At 41.1% G+C, this 19,680-nt stretch overlaps 2 protein-coding genes and 1 non-coding gene across 6 annotated transcripts in view; 2 read left to right on the plus strand and 1 right to left on the minus strand.

Moving 5' to 3' along the window:
• Positions 1-1,135: 1,135 nt before the first annotated feature.
• klf3 (Kruppel-like factor 3 (basic)) lies at positions 1,136-16,175 on the plus strand. 2 transcript variants are annotated; one of them, XM_051386209.1, is made up of 6 exons: positions 1,136-1,462; positions 9,245-9,299; positions 9,758-10,256; positions 10,985-11,132; positions 13,936-14,102; positions 14,199-16,175. In XM_051386209.1, exons 2-6 carry the CDS (start codon positions 9,264-9,266, stop codon positions 14,378-14,380), a joined length of 1,032 nt encoding a protein of 343 aa, XP_051242169.1. In that variant the 5' UTR covers positions 1,136-1,462; positions 9,245-9,263; the 3' UTR covers positions 14,381-16,175. The 2 variants fall into 2 exon arrangements, with proteins under 2 accessions (XP_051242169.1, XP_051242170.1); XM_051386210.1 differs by lacking the exon at positions 1,136-1,462 and adding an exon at positions 4,920-5,502.
• A 661-nt stretch (positions 16,176-16,836) lies between these two features.
• Positions 16,837-16,908, minus strand: trnap-agg (transfer RNA proline (anticodon AGG)). Its single transcript has one exon. It is a non-coding gene; the product is annotated as a tRNA-Pro (tRNA).
• Positions 16,909-17,452: 544 nt separating this feature from the next.
• fam114a1 (family with sequence similarity 114 member A1) overlaps positions 17,453-19,680 on the plus strand; it is a 13,353-nt gene continuing 11,125 nt past the window's right edge. For 2 of the 3 annotated variants that reach the window (XM_051386206.1, XM_051386207.1), the window contains exons 1-2: positions 17,453-17,605; positions 19,464-19,680. The exon at positions 19,464-19,680 is cut by the window's right edge and continues 116 nt beyond it. In XM_051386206.1, coding sequence (XP_051242166.1) covers positions 17,468-17,605; positions 19,464-19,680 — 355 coding nt within the window. In that variant the 5' untranslated portion in view covers positions 17,453-17,467. The remainder of the gene's footprint in view (positions 17,606-19,463) is intronic. The other variant, XM_051386208.1, reaches the window with a different exon arrangement.

Genomic DNA, 19,680 nt, shown 5'->3' on the forward strand with positions numbered 1-19,680 from the left:
AGTGAAGCTTAACTCTTGTTGCTATTGTTACCTTACTTAGCATGGACACTGAATTAGATCAGTAGTTAAATTGTTTGCACCTGTCAGCCAATCAGAAACAAGCATTTTCTGAGTAAAATATGTTGTTATATAATCTCTGTTTTACTCTTTGCTCCATACTTGCCTTTCATTCCCTTGTAAATATAATGCACTTCCTTGTGGGAAAGAGTTTCTCGCTTGTCACATCCTCTTCCTTCTACACACACACACAGAGCAGTGGAACCTACTATGAATCCCCTTTATTAGTAATGTTTGAAATCACTGAATAAACTCACTTTTCAAATAGGACAAATTACCAAAGACACACAAATTGTAGTCCAACAGTCATTCTGTATGCCAGTAATCCTCGTGTTGGTGCACATCAATCACTGTCAACAAATCATGTTTCATAACTTACATAACTGTAACAGCTGTTGTACATTTTACTCCATTACATTTATTTTTACTTTACTTTGCAGAATCACATTTTAGATACAACTGTACAGTCTAATGCGATCCAATACAACTGTTCTGTAAAAGTCAAAAGGCCTTGTGTAGAGTAGAGCCAGTGTTTGGTTTACTGTAGTAAGTAGCGGTTCAACATGGCGGGCTCCTCCATAGATAAAAAGAGTTCATTTCTAAGGTTAAAAAACCCCACAATGATTCTTTTTTCCAGGTGATTATACACAAATTAAAACATACCTATGAATATTATATTCTATTTCTGCCAATAGATCCTCCTAAATGTTACACACTGGACCTTTAAATTTAAAAATAGTGATATAATTAAACCACTAAAAATGTTTCACCATTCAGGTGCGACATTTTGTCAATTATATTAATCACATAACACACAGCACATAGCTACAGTTTCATTAATCACAGCTCACTGCTACTGTCAAGTTGTTCCTAGCAGTTGTCTTATTCTCCAAACTTGAAAAGAAAATTTCAACACACGCACACACACACACACACACACACACACACACACACACAGACACACGAGCTGGACCACCCCGCCCCGGTCCCGCCCAGCGGCCCGACCCCATGGAGAACAGACAGACAGCGGATCATGTGACAGCAACAGTTTCTTAAACGACAAAAAACACAGAGAGAGGCACAGAGAGAGAGAGAGAGAGAGAGAGAGAGAGAGAGAGAGAGAGAGAGAGAGAGAGAGAGAGAGAGAGAGAGAGAGAGAGAGAGACTTTCGTAACTTAGGGAAGTTTTGTGGAGCCATCGATCAGTGGACAGTCTTGTTTTCTGAGCCTGATGTCAGTGACACAACGGAGAGCTGAGCGTCGCCTGCGTCACTTTTTCTGCGGAGTTGCCTCACTGAGTTTCTCACCGAAAGGGAGCCTTTTTTTTTGCCGTTCAGCAAGGCAGCTGTGAAACTATACCGACTCCCCATCCAGGAATAGACTGCGTATTCCTCCATCTGAGTCAAGTAAGTCTTGTCTTGCTCCGAGTCGTGGGACTTTACACAGTGTGTTTGATACGGTGACCCCGGCACACTGATCTTATTTCCTATCGGATGTGCTGTGGTAAAGCCTGTAATTGCTGCGGGGTCTTTTTTTTATAAGAAAAAAAGGTTGGATGTGGTCGTAGTGTTATGTGTTAAAGCAAACTCTATTATGGGAAAGGGAAGAAGTCCATAAATTCAGGGTTGTGGGGTTTTTAGAATGAGATCAAGCTGCTGTCTGATGAATTAGACTAATTAGTTAATTACTTCAAGGTGGTTTTTTATGGTAGTTTCTTGATTTTGTTTGTTAAATCAATATTTTTGCATATTTCACGTTGTTAAATTAAAGGAAAGTACAAAATGTATTTATTGGTCTGATGACTAATGATCTCAACGCTGGCTGATAACTGATGTAACCCCACAGTAGGGCAGCAGATCCAATGGTAATTATAGCCTTTAGAGCCTTTTATAGAACAGAGTTAAATGATATTAAAATAAAATAAGTGGTGAAGTACAGGCTTGAGAAAGAGGGACCTTCTTATGTGTCTCCCTCTGTGTAGTTAGTTCCTCTCTTTTTCTTTAATGACATTTAACAATAGATGTGATTTTTAATCTGGATTAAGATGGTTTTGATATAGAGATTAATACGCATATTAAAATGTGTGTGATGTGTTAGGACTCAGAAGAGAGACTTTGTTAAATGCCAAGAAAACTGTAAAAAAAAAAAAAAAAAGTGCCTTATTTTGTCCAAAATCTAAAAATAATCAGTTTAAAATAAGAAAAACCACAATTAAATTGAGCACATTTTCATTTTTGTTTGATTAAACAACTTAAACATTTAATTAATTATCAGAATTGTTGCTGATTTTCTGTCATTCAAATCATTGACATGAGTTGATTGATTGCTTCGGCTGTAGATCGTATTGACAGGTCAGTAAAGGCTGAATCCGGTGCATGATCAGTGTGTGAGACTGAGAGATGACCCTCCATATTGCAGTGTGGTGTCAGAGCTGAGAGTGCAGTGTTACATACATATGGCAGGTGTGTTTGTGTGTGTGTGTGTGTGTGTGTGTGTGTGTGTGTGTGTGTTAGAGAGAGCGAAAGATTCATACATTCAGTCGCACCTGAACTTCTTTGTCCTCTCGTTTCACTACATCCTTTACAACACACATCTCTTTCTCTGTGTGTTTTCTCCGTCTCTGTCTCTCCCTGTTTCCTGTGCTTTGTTTCAAGGCTGAGGCTTGCGTCACACATTCCACTTGGCATATGAAGCCCTTATCCTGTTTAGAGCCTGGAGTGAGAGAGAAAGAGGGAGAAAGAAGGGAGGAGAGAGGGATGTGGATGTGGGGGGTTGGACGGGTGGAATGAGGGCGACCTCTCTCTCTCTCTCTCTCTCTCTCTCTCTCTGCCTCTTTGTCTTACTTAAAAAAAGAAGTAAAAAAGAAGAGGAAAACGGATGAGTAGACCTCTCTTTTTAATTTATTTCTTAATTATTTGTCTCTCATTAGAGCTGACACACACTTATGGACACACACACGCCCCCAAATACCCCACCCCTATGCCTTTTTTTTTCCCTGAATCAACATGCTGATGTTATCTGGTGGAACAAAATGCGCAGGAGTGTGTGTACACATACACACACACACACACACACACACACACACACACACACACACACACACACACACACACACACACTGCTCAAAGGGCATGTCCCAGGGAACATTAGGGCTAAACATTAAACTCCTGGATGCTGAAGAGTTGGTGACTCTCCATTAGAAGTTAAGGGAATAAGGACACTGTGGTCCACAGACAGCCATAAACGTAAAAAGCTGTAACTCGTTACACAACTTCACATGCGTGCCAGCACACACACACACACACACACACACACACACACACACACACGCACACACACACAGTCATGTAAAAGCGCACACACACACACTCTGTTACCGCTTTTAAACCACTGGATTGAGCCACTGTGAGCTCTTTTCTTACCACCAGCCCCCTCCCCATGTTTGAGGTTCATTGAAGTTTTGTCATATTTTGGTTGAAACCCACTTCGTTTTCTTCCCTGTTTCTGTCTCTGCCTTGTTCTTTCCACTTCCATTTTGACATAGTTTGGTCAGAGCGGCTGTTTTCTTTGCCCTTTCTCTCCTTCTATTCCCCCCTCTCTCCTCTCATTCTTCGGGTAGGGAGGTGCAGTGTGTGTGTGTGCATGTGGGGGGGGTCAGACAGGAAACCGCAGGCCCCCTGCAGCAGCACCCCCCATTTGGCTTCACTCTCCTCCTCCTCCTCCTCCTCCTCCTCCTCTTCTTTACACCCCCCGACCCATCACGCAGTGTGGAAATAATAACAGTCAGACTAAACTCTGAGGGCTTCCGCTTCTCTCTCTCTCTCTCTCTCTCTCTCTCTCTCTCTCTCTCTCTCTCCCTGGCAGCGTCTCTTGTTCTCCCTCTGTCCTCAGTTGTCTGGAAAACCTCAAAACTTTGCTTTCTTTGACAAGTACAGCTCGAGGTGTGTGCACGTGTGTGTGTGTGTGTGAGTGTCTTTGTCTGTCTCTGAGCCTTATGTCAACTCCAGTGTGTCTTTAAATGTGTGTGTCAAATGTGTCTGTGTTTGCGTGTGTGTGATGATGGATCCTGTTTCCTCTCCCCTGCTGACGGCCCCCTCTGGCTTCCCCCCCGAGGTCTGCGGGCCTGCAGCCCCACAGTCTGCTGGAGAGGAGCGGAGAGGGGCTACATGCCTGTGTATGTGTTTGGGGGAGAAGAACGATGGGAGGAGTGGGCCAGGCAGCTCAGATGAGGGAATAGGAAGCCAAAATAATAGGATAGGGGGCTTCAGCAGGGGCCTTAAAGTGAGAGGAGTCAAAGTCAGTGCATATGAGGCATCATTAGGGGAGTCTGGATGTGAAAAGGGGCGTAAGGGGTCGAAATTAGGGAGCTGGGAGGTACAATGGGGGTTAAATTCGAGGGCAACAGAAATGTGGAGCAATGAGACTGGACATGAGCTCAGAAAAAGGAAAAGTTAAACGCTGGAATATTAGCTTGATGAGTCACATAATTGGGATTGTAAATTAAGAATAATCAGTGCCTCCCCTGAGGGGTTTAAATAGGCAACAAGGTGTGAGTCGAGCCACGGTTTAAATTCTACACTGCAAGCGATGAAGAGTATTTAAGAGAATTGATGTTGCTGTTTAAGATGATTTGTGTTTAAAATGACAGTCAGGTGTAAGACAGCACAGGACTAATGTTAGGTGAGAAGGTAAAAGAGGTGGTTGAGAAAGGCAAAAGAGTCAGAAGCAGAACTGAAAGCTCTAAGTGTGTGTGTGTGTGTGTGTGTGTGTGTGTGTGTGTGTGTGTGTGTGTGTGTGTGTGTGTGTGTGTGTGTGTGTGTGTGTGTGTGTGTGTGTTGCGGCGTGTTCTTGGACAAAGCTGTTGTCTGGAGGTTTCTGGTCTCTCTGGTGATCTCATCATCTCCAGCCTGTTGCCATTAGAGGGTGTGTGTGTGTGTGTGTGCAGCCCCGTTTGTGTCTGTGTGTGTTTGAACATGTGTGCGTGTCTGTAATAATGTAGTCCTTTTAGTGATTTAGTGTGTGTATTCTGTTGAGCTAGCAGAAACTTGGTGTGCGGCTGTGAGTGTGTATAAGTACGTGTGTGTATGTGGTTGAGTCGGTAGCCAGGGACTCCAAGCCACAATATTTTCCCCTTCAGTCATGTTGTTTTATATCATTCATAGAGAGGGAGAGAAAGAGTGCGGGGTGGCGTGTGGTTCAGATAAATACAGTAGTAAAGACGTGAGTGATTGCTGAGGAGTGGGTGAAGAAGAGGTGTAGAAGAAGGGTAAGGGTGGAGAGAGAGAGAGAGAGAGAGGTGTAGGACGTGTTTGCTGAGTGGGTTGGGGTTGAGTACACAGTAGCTCCACTGACATAGAAGGACAATATTTGCAGACCACACTCGACATGCACAAACACACACCCACATGTAGAGCGCACAGGGAGAAAATACTCCTCAACAACCCAGGTAGGACTTCTTATTTACCAAAAAGGTGCAGTACACACTGGTTCCTTGACTTTAACACTATGTGTGTGTGTGTCCTTGTAACATCTGAGGGATCTACAGTACCTGGAGATGCTCTGATGAATCAAAGGTGCAACAGCTGTCTGATTTCTGGTTGGTGTTTAGGTTCAGTTTGACATCAGTTACAAAACAGTCAGAAGACCAGTGCACCTATGGCTGCAACTAATGTTTTTTTTAAATGATTAATCAATCTGTAGATAATTTTCTGGATTAATTAATGAAACATTGAAACATTTTCCGAAATGTAAAACAAATAAATCTGCAAATCCTTACAACTCAGAAGCTCAAACTGGGGAATGTTTGGTATTTTTTTGCTTCAGTTATCAAAATAGCTGCTGCTGATTGAGTTCCTGTCTAATCGATGAATCGTTGCAGCTGAAAATACAATTCTGATTCATGATACACAAATCAACAAGCTCCAGCTGCAGGTTGTCTTTTCTCTCCTGAGGTCTCAGGGTTTGTGGAGGTGTACTGAGGAAGATGCTATGCAGCTAAATTGAATTTATTTTCCTGCGATTGTCTAAACTTTCTGTGTCTCATTGTATTTATCCTTTTATGACACACCCCGAGGGGAAAGTTTGTCTTTTTCACAAGGACGGTCTCCCCACTTGCCATCCTGCTGTCACATGTTGCCTGATAACCCTCCTCTCTTCATTTCCCCCTGTCGTAAACACAAACCACCTGGCTTACACCTCCATGCAGATTAAAGCCAACAACATTAATTATCTGCTGCTGCTGCTGCTGCTGCTGCTACTGCTACCATACAACCCAGATCTCTGTCTGTCACTGTCTCCCAAATTACCCCGTGTTTACTCAAACCATTGACGGGACTATTTAGCCCACTAAACTGCAAGTATTACATATGGTAAATCAACTTCACCCTCATGTGAAGTGTCACTATTTCATGACAGGTGAGCAGGAGAGGAATGGTATGTTCCCGTGACGACGTGTCTTCTTTCGAGGACTTGAACGTACTTTGAGTGCTGCAGGGGATTGTTGCACTTTTTTGTGCGAGATTGCCCTCAGATAACCTGTTCTCTAAAAGCTAATTATGACCTTTTCGTAGTGGGTGAACATGTACACATGCCTCCTGTGTTCACAGGTACACATGTAACTGCACCCAGCCCTCCAGTGACAAGATCATTTGCATTTAAAGGAGGCCTCAAGTCACTCACGTCTGAGTCCACAAATAAATTTTTGTGTTTGATGGATGTTTTTTTTGTTTGTCAAAACATAAAACATTTGTAAACTTAATATCTAGTTACGCTTAAAGTCCGCCATATATTTATGAGAAGTATATGAACATTTAATAAATGGTTTATATTTAATTATTACAACTATGTTTTAACTATATTGTCAGACATTATATGTTTATACTGGCATCCACTTATTGTTGCCAACAGGAGGGGTTATAGGGGGCAACAAATATACTTAAATAATTAAATATTTTTATAGCTACATTACAATGTGGTATAAATCTTTTAATAAATGTACTATATATATATATATATATATATATACTACATCTTATAAATTCTTTATAGGGGGAGTTAAGTACAGTGTTACCTAATATCTTTGTGTCAGACAAAGCAAGTATTTGAAGATGTCATCTTAGACTGTGGGAACTTGTGGTAGATATATTTTTTAACAATCTAACAAACATTTTGTACACTTGGGGGAAAAAAACAGTTTCAGATAAATTGATAGTAGTCGTTACTAGTAGCGATGTGTCCTACTCTTTCAATTTCAGTAGCGGAGGGGAATTATTTAAATGGATAGACGCAAGGTGTGGGGACTTCCACAATAGGGACTGATTATTCAAAGCAGTCTTTTGGACATTTTGAATTCTGTGTATCTGTAGGGAAAATACCTGCGCGCTGTGCACATTCAAGCTGAGAAGTCGCTTCTTTTGTCCTTTTCCTGATTCGTGATCGATGTGTTTGTGCTTCATACCTGCTTTTTATTATCGTGTGTGTGTGTGTGTGTGTGTGTGTGTGTGTGTGTGTGTGTGTGTGTGTGTGTGTGTGTGTGTGTGTGTGTGTGTGTGTGTGTGTGTGTGTGTGTGTGTGTGTGTGTGTGTGATTCACAATAGAACAACTGCTTGACCTCTAGTTGAACTACAGTACAATACAAACCCGGATTAGAAAACACACCCTCAAAGACATACGCATGCACACACACACACACACACACACACACACACACACACAGTTCCTACCTGACAGTCTCTTTGTTTCTCTGGAGCTGGGCGAAGGGCGAGGCTTCAGTCGTCATGTTCACACCCTTCCTGACCCAGCAAGCAAGCATCCTGCTCTCCTATTGGTCTGCACCCAATCTGGATTCTCTGTGTGTGTGTGTGTGCTAGGGTGCGACGGCCTGTGTACTTGCCCATTTGTTAATAATTAAAGGCTAACTTGTCTCCAGACTGTGGACTTTAATCAGGTCACACACACACAGACTCCCTCAGGGTACATTCTTTGACAGGTCATGTTGCTTTAATGCTCCAGTGAACACACACACAACCACGCTCATAAACACACTCGTTTAGGCACAAACACAGAGTCATCGCAGCTGCACCTGGCCATTCAAAGCCAAGGTAACTGGAACCACCTTTGAAACCTCACACGCTTTTGATCCAAACACTCAGCAGGCCTCAGGTGTGTGTGTGTGTGTGTGTGTGTGTGTAGAAATCACTGTCTCGTCTCTGACACTGGACAATTTTTAGGTGTATCACCTGTAACTGTCTTGAAGTCTCATGACTCTCATTTACTCATTGTAAAGTTGTCTGTAGCTTTGTCTGAGCGGCTGGAGACAACACCCACACACTTGACAAACTCACATAAAATGTGTAGCTTTTGGTGGATGTGAGGAGAAAATGTGTACAATGTGACAGAAGAATTATGTATGGCTATTGTCTGATGTGATTTACTGGAAGTGAGGTTGAGAGAGCTGACACTCAGACTTCAGACACTTTTCAGGCACCATACTTAACTACAAACTGTCGTCTAGCCTTTCCCTCTGTGATTTACATCTCGTGTGTGTGTGTGTGTGTGTGTGTGTACACATCACTTTAACATCTGTCAAGCAGTTTTACTTTTTATTTCTTTTTCTTCTGTCTTTAAAAAAATACTATTTTATTCATTAGTTACAGTATTTTAACAGTAAAATATAAAAAAAAACCAAGACAAATGATAGTGGTGAAATGTAACTAATTGCATTTACTCAATTACCATACTTGTGGGGTACTTCCATTTTAAATTAATATTCATATTTTAAATAGAAAATAAGATAAGAGAGAATACATCACATTATTAAAGATTTAACCAGTGGTTCCCAAACGTTTTGGCCTTTGACCACCTACAGAAGATCAGTGTTGAGGTCTGTTGTCATGTTTCAGGCGTCTATGAGAGATTTCCCCTTCTTTTAAACAATCCCTTTTAAGGCCTTAAGAGGTAAAACTCTCCAATATTTTCGCAAACGTTGGAGAAAAGTCTGAAAGATGAGTCAAAATTGATGTAGGAGAACTTTTTTTTCTCCATTAATCATCGTATAATAGCTCAGATTGTTGTATTATTTAAGTAAAGTATCTGAGTACTTCTTCCACCACTGGTTCTGGATCACTGAAATGACTCTTGAGTTGTGACTATGTGTACTGATGGCTGTATGTATATGTTTTATTTTGTAGGAGCCTGCCCTGTGCAGCCATGCTGATGTATGATTACCCTCTGAAGACAGACATGGTAAGACACATGTTTGTGTAAATGTAGCTTTTGGGGGTTGTGTGTGTTTGTGTGCTCCCATCATGCCTGAACATGTTTTTGGTGCCATACAGTAACTCTGACCTGCATGCACACGCACACACACACCTACACTGCTACGTGTCTAGACAGACTGGTTCCCACATTCCTGCTCTTCCTGGACAAACAGGCTGCTGTACAGTGGACATTTGCATACAATGGGTACAAATACTGCCAGGCAGCAAGCTAATGAACACACACACACACTGTACTCTGAGACATAACAGTTATCCGCTCCCAAACAGAACTGGGTTAACATTTTTTGGCTGGCTGTAGTTGTTTGTGTGGCAGAAACGTGTTTTCCCTGTTATTCAATGCAGAACGGAAATTTTTAACTCTCTGCTCTTTTGTCCCCCTTCACTGCTTCCCCCCCTCCTGCATCCTTTCTTTCTCTCTTGCAGTCATTCTTTTCTTCGTTAATGAAAACCCCCGAGTCATACGGATTGATCTTCTCCCATCCCACCCACCTCTACCACCCCACGCACATGCACGCCTTCACCCAGTCCCACACCACGAGCAACCCCACACACACCCAGCTGGAGCCCGTGGACCTGTCAGTCAGCAAGCGTTCCTCCTCCACCTCTTCTTCCTCCTCCCCTCCCTGCTCCTCCGCCTCCTCCCCGGCTTCCTCACGCAGCTCCCCGCCTTCCCCCTACAGCTCAGCGAGTCGTGCCTCCCCGCGCTGCTCCCCACCACACTCCCAGCTGCACTCCTCGCCCTCCCACGCTCTCCCGCCACCAACTCCCTCACTTCCTTATTCCACGATGGTGGGTCCTCTCATCGGACCGGTCATGGTGCCTGTCCTCTACCCCTCGCCTCTCCACCTGCATCAGCAGATAATGTTGAGCCCACCTGTCGCCAGTGACGACGACCATCATCGAAGCAGGGAGTACGAGACAGGTGAAGCCTAATTTATTGTTTGAATTGAGTGGTGCTTTAGTAACGTGTGTTGCAGAAGAGCATTTTTTTTAAAACGGAAGCAGTGAGAGGATCATAACAGTGTGCAAGGGAAAGTGCTGCATTACTTTTTCCTCAAATAGGGAAATACCCATTCAGTTTCTTAAAATACACAATACTGTTTTCTCCAGATTTTGTGAGCAAAAAAACAAAATGAGGAAGTGATTTTCATTTTTTTCATTTGTTTCTTAGGGAACCCATGTTTTTTTGTTGTTCTGCTTTCTGTGGTCAGATGGAGGTCACTGACATTCACAGAGTTCCCAATCTCTTAATCTCCTAAATTTAATACACACTTACAGAGAGAATAACAAAATACATAACTGACAGACACATTTTAATCATAGTGTCTCTTTGTATTGCCTGTCTGTACAAGGACTAAAATAATAGCATAAAAACCAAACAACCAAAACAAACACTAGTATTTAGGGTTAAAATAAAGAAATATTCTGCCGTAAAAATGTGGAATGCAAAATGAGAGAAAAATAATTAAGAGAAAGGGTATTTATTTAGAAACAAGACTATGAGTTTACATACTAATATTACATCTAATAATATAGATTATTATTGCAGATTTATTTCTTAACATATTAACAACATGTCACTGTGAAAAGATCCTGACCTTGACCCAGCAATGACCATACTGACCAGCGGATTATTTAATTTCTACCCAGTTCACTCTACGAAACCCCTGGAGCTGCAAGGCGACGCCCACGATCTACACAAGCCAATCAAAACAGAGCCACGTCCTGAGCTCACTCATGACCTCCACAGCAGCCACGAGATGACATCATCAGTCATCAGGATACCGCACGAATACGGGTGAGTGACACACTGACACACTCATACAAATTTTTGAAAGAAGCAGAAAATGTTTCATTAGTTTCACTGTCCGCTGCAGCACTTCTCCTTTAACCTTATATGGAAGTGGAGTTCAGAGGCTTGTTTTCGACCGGATCCATATCTGTTCCTGTTGTGAATTTTTTCAAAACTCAGGTGGAGTCCCAAGACTAGGGCTGGGTATCGTTTGGAAGTTTTTTGATAGTGGGACTGGTATGATTTACTGGTACTGATATTGAAGCAACCCCCTCTTTTTGAAACCTCAGTGCAGTGGTCAGGGACAGGAACAATAACCAATAAAAAGTGCTTTAATGCCTGCAGAGCAATCAATATTCAGTTGACCAAGATTTATTCAGACAACAAAACAACACGTAAAGCACAAGACCGACTGATTGTGACACGGATAGAAAAAAAAACAGGTGATGCTCATCCAGCAAACACAGTACAATCATTGTAACAGAGAACTGTGCGTCTTTTGTGTCTAAAACTCTGGCAGTTTCAAAGTTGAACTTTTCATGCAACTTGAATCCTTAATCCCTGCATCTCCAGTTAAAGTCCAACCGGGGACCTTGGTTGTATGTTTATTCCCCATCTATCTCCATTCTTTTCAGTTGAGTTGTATTAGTGTCTCAATCATGAGCGCGTAATGGGACAATTATCGCACAGAACAGCCCATACATTATATTTTGTTGCATGCAAACCACAAATGTTGTACCACAACTTCAGTAGCAGGTAATTTCTAATTGGCTGTTATTTGTCACAAGGGAAGTGTATGTGGTCGAAATGTCTCATCTTATGCTCAGTAATAGACACAAATATAATGGCATACATTTCCTGTCAACTCCTTTCTGTCTCCTTGTCTTTTAACTGTGCTAAAAAAAAACTCTGGGAAAGTATGCAAAGATGGCAACAGCTTCTCCAATAGAGATGTTCTGATGCTTTTCTAGAGGACCACCCACATAAAAGTAGCCTATATAAAGAAAAAGAGCATAATATAGTCTCTTTAATATATTACTTACTTGTTAAGTGGCATTTGGTGAAGAGCACATTATCAATTTTAGGACTTGAAACTCACAGTTCAGGACTAGGGACTTGCGTGTCTTGACGTGAGACTTGAAAAACAATGACCTGGTCCCACCTCTGGCAGTGGGTGAGCGGATGTTTACTAAAAACTGCTAAAAAAGACACTCAAGTTTGGAGTTTACAGAGATCACACAGAACCAGTAACACAACACCTGTAATGAAAGATATATAAACATACTAACTGAACAGTGCGTGGGGTGTGACAGATTCCTTCTTATCACCTTGGCGTCTTTTATTCTGTCGTTTCCTGTCTCGTCCATCAGCAACACCTCTCATTACAGCCTCTTCCGGCATCTTTTTATCAACCCACACAGGTTCATATCAGCCGTCTTGAGTTTGTCAACTCCTCCATATTCCTCTTCCTCCTTCCTTCCAATCTCTCCTTTCTTTCCTCGCTCAGCACTTCCTGTATTTTTTTAAAGCTCATTGTCCAGCATCTCCCACTCCCATCTTGCCGCCCCCTTTCCCCTCTTCCCTCCCTGTTCCTCCTCACTTCCCATCGTCATCTGTTTTGTAAGAGTGGTTCTTCTATGTAACGGCTTTAAAATGGAAATAATTGCAGTGATACCTCTTGTAGTCTTGGATGTTGTTGTTCTCTCGGTACATATTGAACCCCCCCACCCCCACCCCATCCTCATCCTCTATAGTTATCAGGGTATCATGTCATCACAAGCCGCCGTTGCCGTGGAAAAAAGTGGGCGCGTCTGTATCTGTCATCACCTTTCCTCTCAGCTCACTCATTAAATATACTGTATGTGTCCTATACGGGAAATAGGTCAAGTTTGCTCTGTATGTTATAATAATGGGGTGTGTGTGTGTGTGTGTGTGTGTGTGTGTGTGTGTGTGTGTGTGTGTGTGTGTGTGTGTGTTTGTGTGGCGGGGGATTTTCTGCGCATTCCTTTACGCAGAACTGATCGTGAGGGATTCATATTTCAACACTCGACACCTGCTCTCAACTGCCACTTAGACACACACACACGCACTCTCACACACACACACACACACACACACACACACACACACACACACACTCTTTAATGATATTGCAGAAAGACAACTCCTTTGTGTTTTCTTTTGTTGACTGTAAAACACTTGAAAATGTCACTTTTCCGCTCTGTTCTCCTCAATTTTTTTGTATTCTATTATCGTTTGATGGACTTAAATGCTATAATAACACACACACACACACACACACACACACACACACACACACACACACACACACACACACACACACACACACACACCACACACAGGGTGCGGACTGTTAGAAACCCAATCTGCTCCGGCTCAGTGAAATTTGGTCTGAGATTGAGACTGGAAAGATTTTGGTAAAGTTGCATCTACTTTTTCACAAAGTTTTTAGACTTCCAGAGCTCTTTATTTTCAGCATTGCACGGAAGATTTGCATCAGATTGCAGTGAATGAATTTGTTGAATGGATAAATGAAAACATGAGAGAGGTTAGAGAGACAGGGCAAAGCAAAGGCGTGGTGGACTGGAAAAGGCAGGAGGTGTTTTTCAACTTCCTTACTGGTGGAAGTTGTTGTTGCACTGGGAGAATAGCTGCAACCGGATTTTGCATTTACATTTCAACATTATGTAGGGGGTGTGGTTGTTACTGTGACACCAGCGCCCTCTGCTGGTCAAATAAAGCAGCAATGAACTCTAACATCATAATCTCCTCTTTTGGTCTCTTCTAGGGGTAACAACCCATCAGTAATAGTCAGTCCGGGCACACAGCATCCTCTCCCAGCCGAATCTCCTGACACGCTGAAAAAGCGGCGAATTCACAGATGCGACTTCTCCGGCTGCAACAAAGTGTACACCAAGAGCTCCCACCTCAAAGCACACCGCAGGACACATACAGGTAAGAGTCCTGATTCACACACGAGCTCTGCTTTACCGATCTGTGCAACCTTTTGAAAGCCTTTTTTATTGACCTATTTGTTCTCTCTGTGTGTAGGTGAGAAACCCTACAAGTGCATGTGGGAAGGCTGCACATGGAAGTTTGCCCGTTCAGACGAGCTGACGAGACACTTCCGCAAGCACACAGGAGTCAAACCGTTCCAGTGCCCCGACTGTGAACGCAGCTTCTCCCGTTCCGACCACCTGGCTTTGCACAAGAAACGCCACCTCCTGGTGTGAAACCCTCTACCAGGCAACTTGAAAGAAACTCTGTGCTAGTTTCAATGTCGGACTGTACCACTTTGACTTGAGGGGCGGGGGGGGGGGGTGCTGTTTAAAGAGCTGGCCTTACACATTGGACTCTGAGAGGGAGGTTGGGGAGGCTGCAACATCTCAGCGGGCCTGAGAGCAGCACCCTCTTGTGACTGCAGAACCAAAAAGCATCAACAGCCGCTCAGTTTAAGCCACAGACTCTGTACACGGCATGCTTAAACTTAAACTTCTTTTTTTTTTGCAACATCAGTTCTAATTTCTCTGCATGCATTCAAGTAAAGATTGTGGACTTAAACACACACAAGTTATTTACTAGCTAGGCCAATATAATGTGAAACTTTCCAGAATGTATCATATCACACCTACTGTGCATCGTGTCATACATACTTCAGCTTTCTTCCTGTGACGTAACGCTAAAGCTAACTCCTCCTTTATGGACCCGCCACATTAAACCACCACACACCTCATCTGCCTCTACAAGCTTATATCATGAAGTGACTTTTTAAATAAAAAAACTAAACAACAACAACAACAACAACAGGTAGCTAATGCTCGCTTTTCTCTTGTACATACCTGCACACGGCACACACAGCAGAAAACATGCACTTAATAAAAGCAGCTCAGCCTCGGTCTGGTGTGCTTTTGGTATTTGGGTTGAAACAAATGGGGGGACTCTGGGTCTTGTTCATTGTCAGAGTGAAGTGTTTTTTTTTTTTTTTGTTTTCAATCAGAAATGTGAAAGTTGCTGCACAGGGGCATTATTGTGTTAGTGAGGAAAAGACACCACTTGGTTGGTTTAAGGGTAGAAGCAATGAAAGGTCTTGTGTCTTATATCGAGTTATATATCTATATGAACTATTGTTTGGTTTATGATGTGACCCCATGGTAGCCTTTTTTTATTGTATGACACTTTTTTATATGGGAAAAATAGAAAGTGCAAAGCAGGAACATTTGCTCTTTAATTTTTTTTTTTTTTTTAATATGGAGCAGTTGAGTTTTTATTCTAGCCCTCCCTACAGAATATGTCATTTGAAAGAAAATGCCATTTATCAGTTTTCCTAATCAGAAGTCATAAGTAAAAAAGTATTCTTCTACTACAGCATAATTTTTTTAAATGTTATCAGGATTTTAGAGCACAAATTTCTCTTTTTACAGCTTCTGGAGAAAAAAATAGTTTGTTTATCGCGTCTTTGTACATGTCTCCAATGTGCACTTTATATATATTTATATATATATATATATATAAACATTCCCAAAGCCAAACATTTTTTTAATCACATCAGTAATAGACCTGCTGGTCAGTTTGATCTGAAACATTTAACAGGTGTCTTGGTTTGTCATTTAATGCCAGAAACAGGTTCTTTTATTCACACACAGACTCACACACACACACACACACCGAATGTAGCGGCTCAACTGATCTGCATTTACCCCTGGATATTCTTTGCTTGTAAATGTTTTTTGTATCTCTGCAAATATAAGTTGTAATATATATATTTTATAATTGATTATTAGACTGAAAGGGCAATTAAAGGTTTTTATTAAGCATGATTTTGATACTCTCTCAGTAATGGATATTATACATTTCTATAAAGTTGTGTCTATAATAAACCCTATCTCTTTTTAATCTAAACGTTGGCAATTCAAAGGGAACATGTTAAACTGTGAACATATAACTGTACAGGTCTGTCTGCGATTTTGCATTTATTTTAAAACAGAATATTCATACCACTTAATAAACTTATTGATAATATTTGCAGAACGGAGTGCTGTGTGTTATGTGTTAGTAGATGTTTTTAAATCATTCAAGTGATTTATCAAGAAAAAAGACTTGACTTCAGCTTCATCTTCAGCTTATTGAAAGTGCAAAATCTCTTCATATTTGAGTCTTGGCCTGTCTTATAAGGGCTAATAAAAGCTGATAATATACATATTATAACATTTAAAGATTCATGTTCTTAGCACACTTGACATGTAAGAACCAACAGAGGCACATAGTCACACAGGCAGGCAGTATCGTATATAAACTAGAAATTCCTTCAACACCAAAAACAAAATAGAGTTACGAGTTGTCATTTTAAAACTATCAATATATTGGAATTATTATTATTATTTAAATATTGTGAGGTGTATCAGAATTAGAATCAAAAGTGGGGTTTTTTTGCCAAGTAGGTTTTCACATACAAAGAATTTGCTTTTGTGTTAGCATAATGGTCAAAATAAACAAGAGAAGAAAATAAATCATAAACAGAGGCAGAACAATATAACAGTATATTCACAGTATAAAGGGGAGAAGTGACTTATTCTGTGTGTGTGTGTGTGTACGTACAGCACTGTAGCATTCTAGTTGCGTATCATAACGCAGTTATTTGACCTATACATGATCATTCAATCGCTGTATGATCCAAGAAAAAGCACAAGGTGGGCTCGTCCGGGATTTGAACCCGGGACCTCTCGCACCCTAAGCGAGAATCATACCCCTAGACCAACGAGCCGCGAGATCACTTCTCAACAACAGACTATTAGACGTTTAATAATCGGCGGAATATTTAGTGTTTTTGGTTTGTGTTTCAAGGTATATATACAAAAAAATATTGTTGTTGAGCTTTTAGTGTCAAAGCGCAACGACGCATAACAAGTTAACTGTACTTCCTAATCAAGCATGAGTACGTAACAAAGCGAGATGAGTCACTCATGTACACCTGAGTCTTCGTTTAGCACAGCGGGCGCAGCAATAATGTTCCGACAGACTTTAATTATATTATATCTTATCATATTGATTGGCTGCATGATTTAACCAAACATATTAATGCACACGCACCTTACTTTTGTCATTAAAATTGTAGAAACAATGCATGTTGGAGAAGCCATTCTAGGATGAATCTCCATAGTTACAACAAATGAATTGTCAAACAGGGAATACGTGTCATCATTAGACATTAGGACAGTTTTAAAACACTGTTAATCAGTGTCTTAAATTAGCTGCTGCGTGCCGTGGCTTACTACCAAGCTGAGTTGTTAGTAGTTAGCAGCTTTTACTTTAATGTTGTGTCTATGCGATTAGACTCACAGACGACGTGTACTCTTGAGACTGTGAATGATCTTGTCCGTCGTTACTCTTCGTGGTGCAGTCACCTACCGGCCTGCCGACGTGGCGGGGCGGAAGAAGAGCTGCTGGCTGACACCAGGCGGGTGAGCTGCACTGTCACTTTCACTAAAACAAAACTGTCTTTGAGCTTTTATAACTTTCCTTTGCCTGCAACAACCGACAAGACAAACATCTGCGACAGAAACCAGAAGCTGGCGGTGTCATGAATGTGCTGCAATGTTGAAAATGTGTTTGTGTCGCTCGTTAAGTGGATCATAAAGCTGCGAATAATAGCCTAATTGTGTTGTATTCGTATTTCAAACACAACAGAGGTCTTTGTTGAGTGCTTGCTTGACATCCTTGTGTGTGCTGTCACACTGTAATAATGTGTTTAAACAGTGTTAAAGAAGCAGACGATGTTTTTATAAATACGCAGATAAGGCATATTGATGTTTTGTAATGATTGTTGTGATTGAACCAGTTTTAGTGGTTTGTTATAGGCTATAATTTGATTTCTACAGTCTCTTTAGACAGTTTACGGAATAAGTACAACATGTAAATTCTTAATACTTCAGATCAAAAGGAAATATTGGCGTTTTATACTCATTGTGCCTTGTTAGGCAGGCTGTAGTCTTTTATTCTGGACAAATGTTGATATTATGAAGCGGTTTATTCACCATCTGCTGCATACCGTTTATCGAAGATAACATTGTGCTAAATGACATTTTGCTGCCAGGAAACAGGCTTAAAAAAACTTAACAGTGATTGAAAACATTGGGATGACAGTAGTGATGTGGATGCACGTACAGCGACCGACCACTGGGGGGTGGTGTTGAACCTTGAAGCGTTAAACAAGGTTTTTGGCTTAACTTTTTTAATGTGCACAACTTCTAACACGAATTCTGTTCTGACCTCAAAATTTAACATAGCATGCAAAAAAAATAAATAATAAAAATAGGAACGCGTCAGGAGCAACATAACTGTAAATGTTAATCATTTAATTTAAATTTTTGTAGCATAATTATCAAATAATGCTAATCTGTGATGGTTATTTCCTCAGATATGATACAAATAGCAACAAAGGAAAATAAATGTACCTTTTACAGAAATTATGCATGACTTCCTTTAGAAAACCATTTATTTTTATTGTCTATTATACCTACTGTATTATTACTCTAAATATAAATACAATAAACATTCATACAAAGCAAAAAATAATGATTGTAACAGTTTTCTGTTCTGTATCGACCATAAAGTTTGACCTCAAACATTTGATGTTTTGACTCTTTGGTAAATAATCTGTAATGCTGAAGTTCATAAAACCACATTAACAAAAACACAATTTGTGCAACATTTTTAGAAGTAAAGATGAGGAGAGAAGTGTATGGCGGTGGTGGTGAAGTGATCGGTAGTAATGTTGCAATGATGGTCACCTGGCTGTTAAAATAAGGAGAAATGTTTGCTTTGTATTGATCTATTGATCTGTATGTCTTGAGGATCTGAACTTTGTGCTAATATGAAGGTGTCCGTCTGAGCATGTGATTATTTTACATATTTAAATTAGAGCTAATGATGAGTCGATTATTCAGTTGGTCGATAGACGTGAAGTTCCAACTATTTTGGTCATTTAAGTTAATTATTAAGAAAATAAGGTCTAAAATTCTCTGGTTTGAGCTACATTTTGTAAATATTTATTTTTATTTTTTATGGAGCAAATGATTAATGGAATAAAGAAGTGGCAGGTCGATCGACAGTGTTGATGATGTTGTGAAATGATGCCAAAGTCATCACAAAATACTGTAATCATGAGACACCACAATCACACATAGATGTTAGTTACATTCCCCAAATTAAAACATATGTTTGTACCTTGTAAGTTTAAATGTTTGTTATATTGTTGTTTGTGTTTATGTAGTGTATGCACACTTTCTTAACTAAAATCAGTGATCTCTTCTCTTCCAGATCACCATGTCCCAAGCTGCTGCCCCCTCTGACGCAGACCCCTCTGCTGACATCACCCCTCCACCCACCCAGTCCCCTCACACTGACCAGGGCTCCTGTCAGGATGTCCCAGAAGCCCTTGCACCGCCCTCGGCCCCTCTGCAGCCTCCTTTGATCCCTGAGAGTGTCGTCCTCCTGCAGTCCAGCGAGGAGAAGACCACAGAGGACACCACCACCA

This window comes from Dicentrarchus labrax, unplaced genomic scaffold, assembly GCF_905237075.1.
Source record: "Dicentrarchus labrax unplaced genomic scaffold, dlabrax2021, whole genome shotgun sequence".
NCBI classification, from domain to species: Eukaryota; Metazoa; Chordata; class Actinopteri; family Moronidae; genus Dicentrarchus; species Dicentrarchus labrax.